The 17,142-nt window shown below is 44.3% G+C and overlaps 1 protein-coding gene across 2 annotated transcripts in view; it reads right to left on the bottom strand.

Annotated features, from left to right (window-relative positions):
* Positions 1 to 5,240: 5,240 nt before the first annotated feature.
* SYT16 (synaptotagmin 16) overlaps positions 5,241 to 17,142 on the bottom strand; it is a 109,714-nt gene continuing 97,812 nt past the window's right edge. For both annotated transcript variants that reach the window (XM_017807704.1, XM_017807705.1), the window contains one exon: positions 5,241 to 12,623. In XM_017807704.1, the coding sequence (XP_017663193.1) occupies positions 12,310 to 12,623 (314 nt within the window). In that variant the 3' untranslated portion in view covers positions 5,241 to 12,309. The remainder of the gene's footprint in view (positions 12,624 to 17,142) is intronic.

Genomic DNA, 17,142 nt, shown 5'->3' with positions numbered 1-17,142 from the left:
TTTGAGAAGATAAGAGTTTAAATGTGTACTGCATAAGATAAAACCCAGACAGGCAGACAACAGAAGAGCAGCTTTTTTCTTTTAGTTTAGTCTTTTAAAAGCAAGATTGCCTGGCATAGTCAGTGTTATAACATATGTATATTTTAAAATGGTTTAGAGCAATTGGGAATATAAAAGCCCAGAACATTAGCATCTACTTTACTTTAACTGTCTCACAAAATTAAAAAAAAATCAGTTCCTTCATTTCAAAACAGTTGTCTCCCCATGTCAAGTGTTAAAGAAAAGGTGAATTAAAGTAATGAATTCAAGCACCAAACATTCAAAAGATGTGTGTACAAAAGCACCAGTCCTCTCAGGCAGCATATGCCTACACAGGTACCATATTTCTAAACACAGCATGCAGAAGTTATTTTCAAAAGATAAAATATACCCAAAATGTTCAGCATTTGTATCTGAAAACTTTCAGATGTGAGGAGCTACATCCTGGACCAGGTTTTATCCCTGGCCTGGCATGCTCAGCTGCCTCCAGCAGACATAGACTCTCAAAAGCTTTCCCAGTCATTGGCTTGTCACAGCAAATGAAGATGAGTAGCTCCAGTTTCTGGACCCTGTTTATGCCTCCCAACAGTTGGCCAACCTCACAGGGACTGGATGCCTAGGGAGGCTAATTCTGCCTGAATCTAAAATGAAGCCTTTGCATTTCATTTTAAAATACTAGCTCTTTCTCTTTCAACTCTTCCAGTACTAGAACTCTATTTTTTATCTCTATCTCCCAGTTCATTGTACAAGAAAATTTGTTGGTATTTTAAAATTTGAAAACTTATTTTTTACCTCCTTACATTTTAAAAAAACTTAGAAAAACCTTCTGAAACAAGCTGGGGAAGAGCAGAACTAATGAAGTTCATTTTCCTACTTATTTGTGCTCTTTATCCCCTACATCCTCCCCACCACCCCCAAACAAATTCCACTGTGTCCGCTTGGACACCCACAGCTCAACCAGAGACAGGACCAAAGTCAGCACATGCTGAAGCTTGTCTGGAGCTTTACACTGTCATGATGGACCAGCTGACCAACCCTTGGCCATCAAACCTACTTCTTTCTGCTTCCCTGTAAACGATCCTCTGCCAGCTGACAAAATTTGCAGAAGCAAAACTGCCTTTGAGACAGTTACCCTTCGCTCAAATGTGATTGAAATTGGCCAACCTGTTAAAAAGTGATGATGGTGGAAGAGAGACTGGCGAGGAGACAGATGGCAGACAGCTCAGCTTTAGCCTCCACTGAGCTGATTGAGAAGTGGGAATGCTTTCACCCTCTCGTGAAAAATGATATCACTCTTTCGCTGAAATTCAAAACTTAGTTTCCTGACATTAAAAATGTGACTTTTCCAACTGGTCAAAATTAGGATGAAAAAAGGGACGAAAAAAACATTACTTGGTGCTTTGCCAAGGAACGAAGTCATTCTAAGCAAGGAATTAAAATGCAGCTGGAGGAAGAATGGGATAATGAGAGCGATAAAACATAACACAGCCGGGAGCCGGGAGCCCAGCGAGACCCACACGAGCTGATGCTGAGCAGGGCCGTCCCAGCAGGAGCAGCAAGTGGATTGCTAAGCCCATTGCACTTGCACTAGTTGTCCACCAAGCACATAGAAATCCTGAGTCTTTTATTCCCAAATTTATGGGCAGCCTCACTAAGGCCAAGCTAACCAAGTGTTGGCACCAAGACATACCCCCTCTCTCCCCGAGTTCAATGCCAGCAGCTTCATCATCACATGTGCCGAGCTTGCACAGGGACACAGGCAAGTCTGCCCAGAGGGGTGAAACAAACCCCATGCTGGTTAGCCCTGCACTGGGAACCAGCCTGAGAAAACCCGCCCTGAGGCTGGGGACATTCCCAAAAGGACATGGTGAGGCTGCAGGAACAGCAACACAAGTGTGGTCCCCCCCCCAGTGCTCGAGTCATCCAGAGCAATTGCTGGCACCCCTCAGTGCTGGGTTTACACGGGAGGAATAGGGTGAGTTGGTGGGAGGATTGAGGCTGGTTGATTGGGCAGGGAGAAGTTTAAGTGGTTTTCAGAAAATGCGTGGGGTGAAGCAGTGTTATGAATAATCAAGCCAGAAAAACTCTGTGCTGGTACCGACTCAGACCATGTCACCACCTTGGCAGCAGTGCCCACCTGAGCTCCCAAACCCCTGAGCAGCTTGCAGATGGTGCCTGATTCTGTAGATCCTCCTCTGTGTCTGGGGGAGCTGCTGGCTGCCACTCCAGAGCAAACCCCCAGCCTGCCCTGCAGCCCCACCCAAGCACTCTCAGCTGAGCCTGGTCACCCATGAACATCAACAAAACACGTTTTTCATCCCCAATTTACACCAAGGAGGGTGAGTTTTCCCAAAATCCCTTGTTTTTCTCTTAGCCTCCCAGCATAACCCACTTCCCCACTGTCTTTCAGATGAAGGGCTCTGGGCTGGGTTTTCTGTGTCCCCAGACATGTCTCGTACTGGCCGCCTTTCCTGGGCTTTCCAGGGACTGAAGCTACCAACAGTTGCCAGAAAAAGAAACTCTATTTCTGGGCTGGTCCTGGAAAGCCAACCCTGTGGATGCCAGCAGGGATGCAGAAATCGTGGTTTCTCATGTCTCCCTCAAAGGTGGCACTGCTATTCTGAGAGGAACAAACTAACCCCAGTTCAAAATCACCAGTTTGGAAAGTTTTTTTAGCTTCTGTCTTTTTCTGTCTTAACGTAGGCATGGACTACAACTTCAACCTGCCAGAAGTAAACCACTCACACAAATAGATCACGATCAAAGGTAGATGTAAGCAAAAGTACTCACCAGATACAGACATATCCCTCATGCTTGGCTTCATGTCAGCCCAGTTTCAGCTCTCCAGCTCATCACTTGAGCACTTACTTCTGTTTCCACCCTGTGGCCAGCCTAACTGCTATGGGGGCATCCCTCAGTGTCCCAGGATGTCAACAAGGCTGGTATCTACACACAGGAGACACAATGGTGACATTGACCCCCGCATGCCCTGGTGCAGATGCCAACATGTCATTGGTGTATACGAGAAACCCGGTGATTGGGGAACCACCATGGAGAGAGTGGGAGGGACTTCTCCCCCAAATCCTGGTGGTGCTGGATGGCAGAGTGGGGAAGAGCAGGCATCAAAGGCATAGCCAGCACTTCTCCTTCCCCACACAGAGCTGGCTGAAAGGAGGTGTGCAGGGGGAAGCAGATACACAGTGGTACATGGGACCCTCTCCAATCCCCCAAAGCCCCCCCAGCCTGCTGCCACAGGGCCCCTCTGTCAGTGTGGATGGACATGGGGACCGGGTGGGGGGCAGATACTTTCCATTCCTCCCAGTTATGCATTATGCACCAGGCACCTGCATCCCAGTTCCGAACAAAACACATCCACCTCTCCTAGATGCATATTCACTCCGTTCAGCCACAATGGGAACAAAAAGGAAGATACGTCGGTTTTGCATGTCTACATGAGCCATCTGCTTCTATTTTATTGATAAAAACCTGCAACAGCAGAGTTCGCCGTAACAAAATAAGACTGTTTCTAAGGTGTGGATGGCTGTATGTGTGTGTGGGTAATTTCAGCCCAGAATTTTGCAGAAGCTGGGTTTGATGCGTTTTGGGTTTTTTCCCCCAGTCAGATATCATCTAGACATTAGTATTCCTAACACAGCATATAATTAGCGAGAGGCAATATATTGTATGATCATGCACGTTAGCACTTAAATAGAATAAAAATGTTTCATTGTCAGCTGCATGAAAAGCTAAGAATAAACCCGTACCACTCTTCCTGATGAATATCCAAACATCTTTTCATCATATATTTCATCATTTTGTCACAGTTTTGCACTGCAGATATCTCCTTCAATCACGTACCCAGCAAGTGAAACAACAGTCAAACCACCCTGGTGGCCTTACCAGTCAATACCAGCTGTTTATTAACTAGATTGAAGGTACAATTTTCAGTGCAAATCTTTGAGCTTTACAAAAGTGAAAAGAATATACGAATTCGTTTCTTATAAACTTTATGAACAGTTCTCCCTCTATAGATTTATTTATCATAAAAATAATTCAACAATAAATGCAAGCTCTAGAAGCCTTGCTTTTGAAACACCAGAAGTTAGAGACCTGGCCTTTTTTGCTAATTTTTCTGTATTGTTATTATTTAAAGTGATTAATTTATAGATAAATATTGTGTTTGCCCAGAGAATCTGTGGATGCTCATCCATGGAAGTGTTCAAGGCCAGGTAAGATGGGGCTTTGAGCAACCTGGTCTAGTGGAAGGTGCTCCTTGCTACGGCAGGAGGTTGGAACTAGATGATCCTTAAGATTCCTCCCATCCCAAAACCATTCTGTGATTCTATGAGACATTTTTGTTTCTCTGGGAATTCATGGTAACATTTTCTTTTCAATATGTGAAAGCTGGATACAACCGTGGCAGGAGAAACAGCAATGCAGCCTGTTGGTTCCTGTTGAAGCACTGCTGGATCATCTAGAGCTTTTATAGACCTGTAACTGGTGGGAGCATCTCTCTATACTGAGTAATGATGGATGCTGGTATGAGGAATGCCAGCAGTGCTCACTATTTAGCAGTAGGAATGGATAGTGTGTCCTCCTGTTGTTTATACTTTGGGAGTTGGCTGCACTGGTTGCTCAGAGAAGCTGTGGATGGCCAGGTTGGACTGGGCTCTGAGCAACCTGCCCTAGCAGAAGGTGTCCCTGCCCATGGCAGGGACTTTGGAACAAGTGTGTCTTTAAGGCCCCTTCCAACCCAAACCATTCTGTGATTCTGTGACCTCAGGCTGCAAAAGGGGAGCTGAGATTTCTATTACTCCTGATGCAGCCTCATCCAGAGGGCTGAATCACTCTGAATACCAACTGGCTCACTACACACCCATGGGATGTACTTAGGAGACTACAGCAAAGAAAGGAAAAATCTTCAAGGCAGATTATTCTACTAAACTCCAGGAGGGAAATGCAGTAAGAGGCTTACAACACTGTCCTGTGTCAACACACCCCAGGAGTTATATCTGTGTACTCACAAAGCTGCTGGGGGGGGAAAGACTCCCACATCACAGGGCACACAGAGGAAAGAGGAGAGGGACACCTCAGTCTCCGCATCACCAATGTCCAGCTGTGACTGCGACAGCGAGACAACAAAAGCCTGCCAGAGGTGGTATATTGTTCCAATATAGAAAGAAGTCGATACACACTAAAAATAACTTATTATATACAGTATATTTAAATCAACAGTCAAATATACATTGAGATGTGCTTCATGCAAATGCCTTGCGGCACTCTACCATAAAAAACATTTTTATATATACACATATAAATGTCACGCAGTATTTAAATGCTAAGTCTACCGAATGATTACCTCATTTACTCTTCTTGACAAACAAAACTCTCTGCTGGGAAAAAGTCAATGAAGTTACAGCTGAGAATACAGCCCAGCAAAACACAAAACATGGCAACGTCAGCAGAAGAATACAGGAGAGATGTGGTACCAGTTTAATTGGAAAACTTGTGCTTGAGGTGCCACGTAGTGACAGCAAGAGATCAGAGGATAGGTTTTATCCTGAGCACCATGAACATAAAATATTGCTACCAGGTACAGACCTGTGTTGGAGCAGACCTCTGTAGATATTAATGAGAGGATGGGAAACACAGTGATGGAGACAGCATGAAGGAAAAGCACCTGGAAAGTGTTAACAAGACACAGGGATGAGGAAAGCTGGCAAAATTATATTATTTATTTCCTGGCTGCTAATGAAGAGAAAATTTTGCAATGTTATCCTAAGTTTGAGAAATTAAGGGAAAGGGAGGTATTTGGCACAACAAAATGCCTTCCCTGGAGGTCACAGCTCATTAATGGTTGTGGAGCTCAGGAAGAATCTAGCTTTTGTCTGGATCCTGAATCTTTGTTCTTCACCCATGGCCAATATCAGCTTTCTGTCTCTTATTACTCAATAAGATCAGCCCAGGTTGGGTATGATGGTACAGAGGACAGACACCTCTGGAGTATTTGATGTTTATTTTATGTCACCCATTACAGCCAGAGGAAATGCAAGAGCCAGGAGGAAACATCCTTACTTCCTCACACCTGCAGCTGCCCAAGCAGCTGTGATTTCTGTTAAACCACTTCTGTTAAGTAAAACCCAACAATTTGCTTTCCAATTTTCTACAGAGATGAGCAAGTAACAGGTCTAAATGGAGCTTCACAGCTCCCATCTGGTTTTTGTGTTTCTTCTTCAACTTTTTCCAACCCCAGCCTGCCTAATGTTCACTGGATGTAACACGGTGACCGTATAGGTTTTTGGTGAGATCATATAGACTACCACAGCCCATCTGCACTGCTGCCAAGCAGCAGTCTTCCTTCTGCCTTATCAGTAGTGATAACTTGTAGGATTCAGGATTTTATGTTCCTGTGATGGGCAATACTCAATTCCCACACAGGTTCCCAAATTAGGATTGAATAAAGCATCAATATTGGACTTTTTTCTGCCTTCTACAAGCATTAGGTTTTTTCTGCTCTGTGTACAAAACCTGTCTAGTGACAGAGCTTTTCTCAAGCTGTTCAATTCTGCAGTAAAATCTCAAAATTCATCCTCCCATGACAAACTCAGGAGCAGAGGGGAGGGAAAAAAATTTCACCTTCAACCTTCTGTTTTGAGGGAGCAGCTCAGGGAGAGCCCAGCCTGCAGCTCTCCTCTTACTAATTTGTACAGATGGCTTGTGTGGAGAGGAGAGGGATTGTAATGCCAAAAGAGATGAATGGTATCTACCAAGTTCTTTATCCAGGCTACAGTATTGACCTATATCTGCTCCATAAAGGTGAAAAAACATGGATAGCTGTGTGGGTTGAGCGGGAACATCTTCCTGCTGCCAGCTGGCAAATAGCTTGGGGATTACAGCATGAGGATTAATAGCCTTTGTCATTTGTAAGTGCAGATGCTAACCTTACTCCTATGACAGACTGATCTTCTTTGGATTCTGTGCCTGTTTGCTGTTCCAGAAAGATGACCTTGGGCTGCTGCGAGAGACAAAATACTTACACATTCATTTCTTTGGGCCCACAGTGTAGGCTGCAGGAAGACACAAGCTCACCCTGCACTGAAAAAAAAGGCTGTATGCCTTCAGCAGATCTGGAGCTCAGGAATCACGCAGAGAAACTGGGTTTCAGCTCAGGTTTGATGCCACTGCAGCCCAGCTGTGCTGCTTTCTGGAGTAGAGAGTGAGCAGACTCCCAGTTTTACAGCAGCATGAGCACACTGAGAGCCTTCCCTGACTCCCTCCCTCCTCACCACCTTCCCACCGCTGCTTGGGGTTTTCATTTTTTGCACGACATCTTGTTAAATCTGCACCAGATCCCAAATAAACACCCAAAACAGCTATGTGGAATTATCCTGGATGTCTTTCCAAGCTTTAGGATCTGTCAGCTTCTGGCTGCTTGTATCACAGAAGCAGATGAGCTGAGAGCCAGCACCGCTTCCTGGGATATGAGAACGTATTTGTTGGGGTAGCACATGCTGAAGGGGAAAACGTGCCTCATTCGATGTGTGAGCTTTTCTACAAACCCTGGATGCTTTGTTTTTCCCCCTCAAACCATAGCTGCAAACATCACAGTACATTTTAAATGGAAAGCGGATGTTCCTGCATACTAATTCCTTCAGGCTCTGTTGTCCTTTCACAGAACACAATGCCCATGAGAAAGAAGAAAGCAAACACAGAACAGGTTGTTTCTTCTGTCATTAACTTGGTCCACACTGAGGTGAACAGGTGTCACTACTTTGTAAATATTAAAGTATCACAGCCCAACTAACAACCTTCAAAGTCCACAAGTGGATTAGACAGCAGGGATGCATCGTCTTGATCATGAGCATCAAGACTTTAAGACAACCCCTCTAGGAGTCAGCTTCCCTCAGGCCCAGGGATAACGTGATGGAGAAGGCCATATTCTCTGCTCAGCCTTTTTGTCCACCTTTCGTGCTGAAGGGCAGAAGGCAGCTGAGAGGCAGAGAGATGAAGCGCTGTGATCACACAGATTAAAGATGATGATAAATATGGGAGTGGAAAGCAAGCTCTGCAGGCACGCCAGCTCCAAGGTCATCGCCAGCTCCAACTGAAGGGGAAAACGAACTGCCACCAGAGGAAACGCCTGCTCCTCTGCCAAGCTGCCACCTCCGGCTTTATGCTGGAAAAATGATCAATAGCAGCTGGCAGCTTTTGGTTCTGCGCATCCAGGAACATCTAAAGACATTCATGACTGAAGATCAGTCGACTATGTAAAGCACCAAACAACTCCTCGGGATCTGCAGCCGCTAAAAATATATCTGAGTATTGTCCATGTACCCCAGGAGCCACACAACCCACATTATCTCCAAAGGGAAGCACAGGCAAGGCAGAGCGACAGGAACGAGCAGGCCACAGCAGGGTCCAGCTAATTAAAGACACTGGTAAAAAGGAAACCCAAACAAATCAAAGGATGCAGAAGACCATCCAGACAAAGCTTTTGCAAATGGACACTTCAGGGAGCCAGCACTGCAGCTCAGTGGGCTAAAAGAGGTACTCATTTCTGTGGGCATCAGCTGAAGATCACATCATGGGGAATATAAACATGGTGAGATCATTCTGTTCTGTTGTCGACACACATTAAAACCAGGAGATAAAACAACAGCAGAGCTTAGCAGGACAGAGCAGGACAGCTCCAGCTGGCTGGAGAGAGACCAAGGAAGGAACAGACTGCAACCAGCTGAACGATGCTGTTCAAGATACAGAGCTGTATGCAGGGCACTTGCCCACAATATTCCGGGCCTATGCCAGTGCAGTTAAGTTCCTTCCCACACAATGGTTTTGTGGGTTTTCATTTTTTTTTTATTTTCTGATCCTGATCCTTGAACTTCCCATGGCCCTCCCACGGGAAGCTCCTCTCCCCACCTTGGAACCCCAGAGAAACAGAGAGGAAGCATCAGCATCCACATGGAGGAAGGCCAGTGAAGCACAGGGCCCAGCCTACCACCCATCACCAACTGTGAGCCAAGGGAGAGTCAAACTTCCCAAGGAATGGAAACCTTTCTGCAAATTCAGTCTTGTCAGCCACTTCCAAAGGAAACAAGGGGTTAAAACACCGACTGAAAGGGCAATGGTATTTACATAAGAAAGACCAGGAGTACAAGCCAAGCCTGTATCAATATTAGCAATGACTAATTCAATCTGTCAATGGGAAGAATTAGAGGAGCTTTGGAATATGCCAGGGCTGGTACAAATCCTTCATTTCACAGTCAACACCGAAAAGAAAAATAAACCACGAAAGCAGCAAAAATATCAAAATACAACTAGCAAGCACAAGCACCTCCAGCACCTTGTTCATCCCAAGATTCAAAAAATTCCTCCATTGCTTTAGTAGGAACATAATGAACCCCACGAATGCACTGCTCAAGGCATGGATATGCCAACAGTTTTGGCAGTAGCTCCAAAACCCCAATGGTCCATTTGCTGCATCCCTTTTTACCCCCACTCCAAAATTTTCCGGTAAAATATAAGGCCAAAAGATTGCAGCAAGAATGCATCAACCTGCTTCCCTTGGACAACTAAGTTTTAATACATGCTCAGATATTAACTTACTCTAAGTAAGCTGTTTTCTCTTGCTTTCCTCTAACTCCCAATACTCTACACTGAAATTATATATTAAAATTCAATTCCCATAATGCTGTATCTTTGGAAAAGATCTTACTGTGAAAACAGCATGGAAGTCCAAAACCAGTTTATTACATTGCTTTTTAAAATGATCTTTTTCAATAGTTTTTTTTTAATCATACTGTTATAAATCTGGGTTATCTCCAGTTCACCGCTGAAACACATTATCAACTTACAGTTTTCCCTTAGCTAATCATGAAGCATAAGCAACACTTCGCAGGTTCAAGAAGTTATGGAGAAAATCTCAGTGAGTTTATCATATATTCACATTCCAGGTAATAAAATTAATTATAAACACTTGCACATACATTTTATGCAGTTCAGGGAAATAAAGATGCCGAGATTGGAAAGCAACTGGAATCAGCAAATGTACCTTTTCAATTGGGTTGTTTCCTCTACTTTTTTTTCCCCAGAAGAAAAGTGTGTGATAAAAAAAAAAATCTATTCTGCTGGTTACCACTCAAATGTCCTTTTTTTTTTTTTTTGCATTGGTAATACAGCAGCATTAGCAGTGCAGTCAAAAATATATTTGTTTGCTGAGCTGAATTTAGATTGTATCCTGTTTTGTGACAGAAAGCCCCAGTAGTGCAAAGCAGATATGTCAGCTTATCTAGACAGGAGAGGAGAACACTCCTGCATATGATACCCAGAAGTCTCCCTGAAAAAATGATACTCAGACAGGTGATAAGAATATACAAAAGCAGGGTCTGTAGAATAACTTGTATCACCTGTACCAGAAGCCCTCCTACATGCAGATTATTCTGTCTGCCTCATGAGGACAGACAGAGCCTGTGTGTATGACACCAAGTGATAACCTGTGACTGTCACAGCAGTGCCCTCAGGGCCTGGCTGGCCTGGATGTGAGCCAAACCAGCAGAGAGGCCCAATTTTGGTCAAACAGCCAGTGCCAAAATTTGCATTAGTTAGATTTGCACAGCACCATTGAAGGAAGGAGATGGCTGCAGTGCAGTAGGAGGCAGAATTTGGTGCCAGATCTCAGCAAATGACAAAACCAAAACACGAAGTGACTCAGTACAGACAAACCTTTTCAGCAAAATATTTCCTGTGTCTTGCTGTCATCAGCAGGAATGGAGAAATGCCAGTCCTCTCCTAGAGAGCGGGGGGAATGGGAGATTGGGTAGCTGATAGCATTTGAAGATCTCAGCACCTCACTGCCTACATACCATCACTGCACTTGAAGATGAACATCCTCCTTTGTGTCACACACGGCACTGCAAAAACAACCACTTAGTCAAGCAGGAGACCGAGACACGTCCCCTATCCATCATCTCCATGGCTTCAACTTGCAAAGACAGGGAAAAAGAACAGAGCGGAAAAGGACAATATAGTCTGAAAAGTTACTACGTGAAAGTGTCATCACCTCATCCAGCAAGCCTGCTCCTTGCATTGTTTTCAGTGAGAGGCAGGAAGCACAATACTTTTCTCCGGTGCTAGTTCAGCAGAGCCCCTCTGGGGGGTCCCCTGGATCCTATTCCTTACCTGCAGGAGAGCTTGCCCCCAAGATGAGGTGACATGGTCTGGCATCCTCTATGGCTCAGTATGCCAAAACTAGTCCCCTGTCATATCCCAAGAAGATATTAAAGGATAGCCCTCAGCAAACTGAGTAGTGCTCAGCTGAATCACAGAGAAACCACAGATCTGAAGCCTTCACCTGTAATGCTCACAGAAATGCTTTTCTGAATGAACCTTGCTTCTAAAAACCAAATTAACACATTGGCAAAACAGTGATGCAGAAAAGAGTGATTCAGGCACAAAGGTGGATGTGCAGCTTTTTCTGGTCTTTTTTTTGGTATTTGTGATGACAGAAGCCATAACTTCAAGTAAACATCTAAACATGCATTGTATAATGCAATAGAAAACTGATGCTCATTATCTCTTGTGCAAACCTATGGCAATGCAGGCTAACAAGTGCGCAGGGTGCCTAATTAAAAATATCAATAGTGTTAAGTCCTAATATCAACTGTTAGTACAGGAGAACAGTAGTAATGTCTAGGCACTTTAAAGTTGACAGAGAATTCAAGAGTGCTTTCTCATGCTGCTTGAAAAATATATCATCCAGTCTACAGTGGTATCAAATGCTTATTTCTAGGACTTAGAAACACGATAATAAAAGGGAGAGGATGTGATCTGCATGCAGGTTAGCCTTTCTGTGAGCTATCTGCGTGTGAAGAATATTTGCAAACTTCATTAATATAAATAAGGGGAGGGAGAGAAGAGAGAGTTTAACCCAGAAGAAAACAGCATCAGAATCAGCCTGTGATGATTAAGCCTATGACAAAATCAGCAAGACAACGACCAAGGAAAGGATTTTGTAGGTATTCCCACCGCTTCTCGCCAGGGTTAATTATTTGGATGTAGAAAATGCAGGACAACCTGGAAAGACAAGAACTGAATGTGCTTCCAAGGCCTTGCCACCTTTAATACCCATGACTGCTGACACCAAGCAGCCAGGTTAAAGCACACATGCCCCGTCAGAGCACAGGGCTTGCCACGGGATAGCTGTTTTCTGCTGGCTGAGAACAAGGTAAGACAGCCCTTTGTCCCAGGATCTGCAAGTTGCCCTGGTAACCACTAGGACTCCAGCAGCGTGTGCCACCTGCAGACCTGCGTCCCCTGCGATTCCTTCATTTCCTGCCAGTGGCTTTGCTCCTCCTCTCCGCTGCTGTTCTGACCCATGGAAATCCAGCCGATCATCTCCTTGCGCTTCATGCTGCGCCTGTTGTATATGGAGATCATCAGGGTGACATCAGAGAGCTGGAAGAGGGCAACCTGGAAGATGAAGGTTTCCTTGTAGACAGGGTTGGGCTGTCCTCGGCGGATGGAGGTCTTGCAGCGAGACATCTCCTGACCCACAGAGTTGCGCAGGCAGAGCTTTCCATAGGTATCTAGGACAGAATAAAAGAGGAGACAATACCTCTGGCACAGGTAACAGACCCAAGTGGTCAAAAAACACCCAAAACCCCTCCAAGTAGAGCAGCTTTGTCTGCAGTGAATAACAGACAAGGGCTGGACATCTCTCAGCCATGGTAAAATCCATGGGATGAGAAGCAGCAGATGAAAGCACCTCTTGGATTTTCTCATATTAAGCTGTGGAGAAAAGGAAACTGATGTGTGTTTCAGCCCTACTCTCTTGGAAAGAGCAGGGTACCTGGTATCCAGTCCTAACAAACCTGTCTACGATTAACTGAACCTATGAGCATCTCTATGGATTCTCCACATCAAATGGTGTGTTTCCATCTTCCCTTCCTCTCCCTCACAATCAAGCTTCATTTGGGCTCTCTTACCCAGGTTTCCTTTGGCTGCCCTTGTCTCTCCACCACTCTCTTTTGGAAGAATGCCTCTGTGACCTATTGTTTGAGATACCAAGCAAAAGGATGTTGAAAGACAGGGAAAAGAAACCTGCATACACAGTGGAATGATTTATCTCCCATGATAATTTCAAGTTTTTTCCAAATTCTCCTATTACTTTTTTGGTGGACTCAGGGTCAATTTTATTCACTATCTAAATCAATACAAGGAGTAAACATGCCTAGGAAGGAATGGTCCAATTTAGTGTTCCTGTAAATCTGTTCATTAAACTCTTGCTGCCTCCTGTATTAATTAGTTCACCTCTGTTATGTGCTTGTTAATATTGTGGTCTCAGAGCTCCCAATGCTCCACAGATCCAGCTCAGTGTAAGTTTTCACCTTGCTCTGCACGTGACAGCGACAGATTGCTTGGCTAGACAAGTCCTCTGCTAACCCCTTCATAATCTGTGCCTGGGTTCCTGCAAGTGAGTATTATTTCAGAGTGTGCTGAAGATAGGAAATAAATAACAAGCCTCCGTCTCTTGTCTACAGCATTTCTATCCTCTTCTGTTCCCGTTTGATGTGCTATTTTACGCACTTATCTACTGAGCAACACAAGGTGTGAAACTACACTTCAGGTGTGAAAACACTTCTATGTCTCCAAAGCAGGGCTTTCCACTCCTCTCAAACTGTTCCACTGAAAAAGCTGTCAGGAGACTGACAATCAAGGAGCAAATTGTGAGCCTGCACAGCTGTACAGCTATCGAGTTACTGCGGGGAAAGTTCAGCCCAGTCATTAACTGGGGGGGCCAGCTTGGCTCCCCTCGTAACACTGGCGATGAATTAGATCTTGCCAACAAAGACCTACTTGTTGCACAGAAAAGCAGAGCTTTGATTTAATTTCCTGATGGTATCTGGAAATTAAAAAAAAAGGGCAAAAAAAAAGCTTTAAGAGGTGGACTAATTTCCACCTTACTATTCAGTGTTGGTGGTGCTGAGGGACTGAAATCTGTAACAACTTCAGATCCATCAAAAGCACAAAGCCCAAGAGAGGACTCTCTCTTCTACCTCAACTCAATGTGGAACTCTGCAAGACAACTACCAGACACAACTCTTGCAGTGTTTGTAGAGATGTCACTTTGTTTTGGACTGACAAACCACAACGTGCACTGAAGCATTCCTCATGTGTGAGTCCTGGCTGCTGGTCTAGGCTGCAAGGAACTCCCTGGAAATAAAGATAAGTGAGGAGAAGAGGTTTTATAGATGGGGGTTTTTTTATGTACTCATCCTCTTCTTCTGAGAAGGGGATTTCCAAATAGTAAAAGATCTCCACCAGGCTAATTTTTAAATACAAACAAACAACTAACTAGTACAGTTCCCTGTTTGAACTTTAAAATTTTTCTTTCTTTCGAATTAAAAGCTCACATCTTCACATAATTTTATTTTTTTTTCCAAACCAATTCCATTTACAGGCAGAAAGATGAAGTATCTCACTTCTGCTGGAAGAGAAGTTAGTGCTGAGGCCTAAGAATTCACAGAGATGAGACCCCCTCTCTTTGCTCCTGGCCCAGTTCTTCCATTATTCTCTGGATATGTCCTTGGTGTCACATTGCTTTTCCCTCTACCCTCTGAAAACTGCTTAGTTGAGGCCATTTGATTGGGATCACAGTAGGAGCTGGGAACAGGCAGGGCAGAGCTGGGGCATGGAGCAGCACTGGAATGATCCTGCCGCTGGATCCCTTGGCAGTTCCTGGGTGTGTTTCCCTGCCTATGCTGGGGTAGGGAGTGGGCAGAGTGGAGAAGCTGTATGCAGCCAAGAACTGCTACCAACACCCTCACTGCTATCCCACCTGAGCATGGCAATGTACCACATAACCAACAGCAAATAAAAAATTTTTTAGATTATTTTCCCATGTTACTTGAGGGAAAGGTCACCCACAAATGCCTGTATCTCTTGTAAGAAGACAGGGAGAGGACTGAGGTCTAGAATTCACTCCTAGTGTGCCTTCATATCATCCCTCCTTCTGAGTTTCACCAGTACCAGTGGCTCAGGTGGGATTCATCACACCTAACTGCAGCACACTCATTTGAACAGCCCCCAAAGGAGTCAACCCATTTATAATCAAAGAAGCATATGGCATAATTCAGCATCGATCTAGTAGGCAGTGCTGCCATTATAGATGATTTAGTTTTTAACACTAAAGCAAGTGCCACAGCTAAAGAGCCCCATAGGATACTGTTTCAGGATGCCCTGCTTAATTCTCGAGGCTATGAATGGAGGAGTTTCTTACTAGGATGTTACATCCCCGACTGAGGCCTCAGCTTTTGCACGTGTGGGGTAATATAGCTGGCTTTGAAGAAAACTGAGCAGTACACCAACAGTGACTTAAACCAAAGTCAGAAAATGTGGCTTTTTCTTTAATACACATCAGATTTTCTACATACTTCTGCACCAAGACCCTGCCTGTACAGTACCAAGGGTGGTGGAGACCCTGCACGTATCGTCTGGATCAGGCAGGGACATGAAGGCTGGAAGGAGACTGTGCTCAGCATAGAGATAATATCAGGAGCCCTATTCATGCCCATGAAAGCACAGGCACAAAAACAGTGCAAGTGACAACTAAATCAGGCTGCTAATTCTCCTAAAATTTATTCCACTGAGTGCATTTTACGAGGCAAAAGAATCAAGATTGCCCGAACAGAAATAAAAGAGTAGGTGTGTATCATATATTTAGCATCTGAAATTTGCTTTGCAGAGTTGGTACATATGAGACTGAGCTGTTATTTTGCTTCACTAACTACATTTAAAGATTGTAGTTTGCCCTTTCTGCATTGCACTCCTTGCAGCATCTTTTTAGGAGTCTCATCAGAAAACATTTCCTAGTCCTCCTTGTGGTCCGGTCTGGTCCTCTCTCCCCTCCTGTCGACTTTGCCAAAGAAAATCCATCCCCAGATACACAGTGAAATTATTGAAACTACAGAAAGGATGAACTTGACAATTTACTGAGGAATGTATGCGTAAGAGCATCTATTCATTATGAAGGCAAACATTTTCCATCTAATTACATGCTTAGATTCAGTAATGGCCTCATTACAGTGGTGTCTCAGCACTCTACACTCTTCAAAGTGTTTATTTTCATGCCACCTCTGTCAAGCACAAAGGGAGAAAAGAGATTAGGGCTCACATTCTTTAAAATGCCTAAGTGCTCACCTATTTGGGCACCCATCTCACTGACATGAAGAAGAGCAAGACCTCTTAATATCTGGGAGTGTCTGAGACTGCAGCTTGCCCATGGTTACACAAAAGTCTGTGAAGATTCAAGAACGAAGTCTAATTTTGCCAAGACCAATTTTAGCACTGCATCTACCAGACTCTCCCTTCCATGCAGCTTTTGGAACAGAAGTTCTTGCTGCAAATCATTTTCACCCTAAACTTATCTTTCATCTCTGGTATGAGTAGATTGAACAATGTTCATGTATACATAAAATATCAACACCTCTACATTTAATACCGGTGTGAAAAGAGCTAAATCAAGGAATGCTGCAAGGAGCCAGACACATTTCGGGCTAGCACTGCATCATCTTGCTCCAGAGGTCTGGGCAAATCTCTCCTTGTGCAGACTGCTCTGTCTCTATCAACACTGCCCCAACCATAAAACACCTCTTGAGAGCTCATCTGCAAAGGCAATCACTTTATCCACGATTCTTCTAATGACCCATTTCTGTCATGATCCTTCTCAGGGAACTAACTGATAATGACAACTCAGGGGAATAATCAGCTCTAATTTATGCATTCCCGCTTTTGGAGCAGGGACCATAGCATGCATTCTGCTTTCATTTACCCTAAGCACTACCATTATTAATAAAGCTGACCTGTGAGCAAAAACACTACCAGTACAAAAGCATCTAACCCCCCTGCTTGAATTTATATTTAGAAAGGAAATAAACAACCAAAGACTCCTGACCCCTCACGTCTGTGGACTGCAGGGTACCCCACGGTGCCGCATGGACTTTCCCACCCGCGCTCCAGGCAAGCTAGCTCATTTCCAAAAGCAGTATAACCATGTCAGCATGCTGCAATCCAGACTAATAACAGCCGCAGCAGAATAAAGCCTTA

Source organism: Lepidothrix coronata, unplaced genomic scaffold, assembly GCF_001604755.1.
Source record: "Lepidothrix coronata isolate B3197 unplaced genomic scaffold, Lepidothrix_coronata-1.0 Scaffold19, whole genome shotgun sequence".
NCBI classification, from domain to species: domain Eukaryota; kingdom Metazoa; phylum Chordata; class Aves; order Passeriformes; family Pipridae; genus Lepidothrix; species Lepidothrix coronata.
This window is presented reverse-complemented; position numbering and strand designations above follow the sequence as displayed.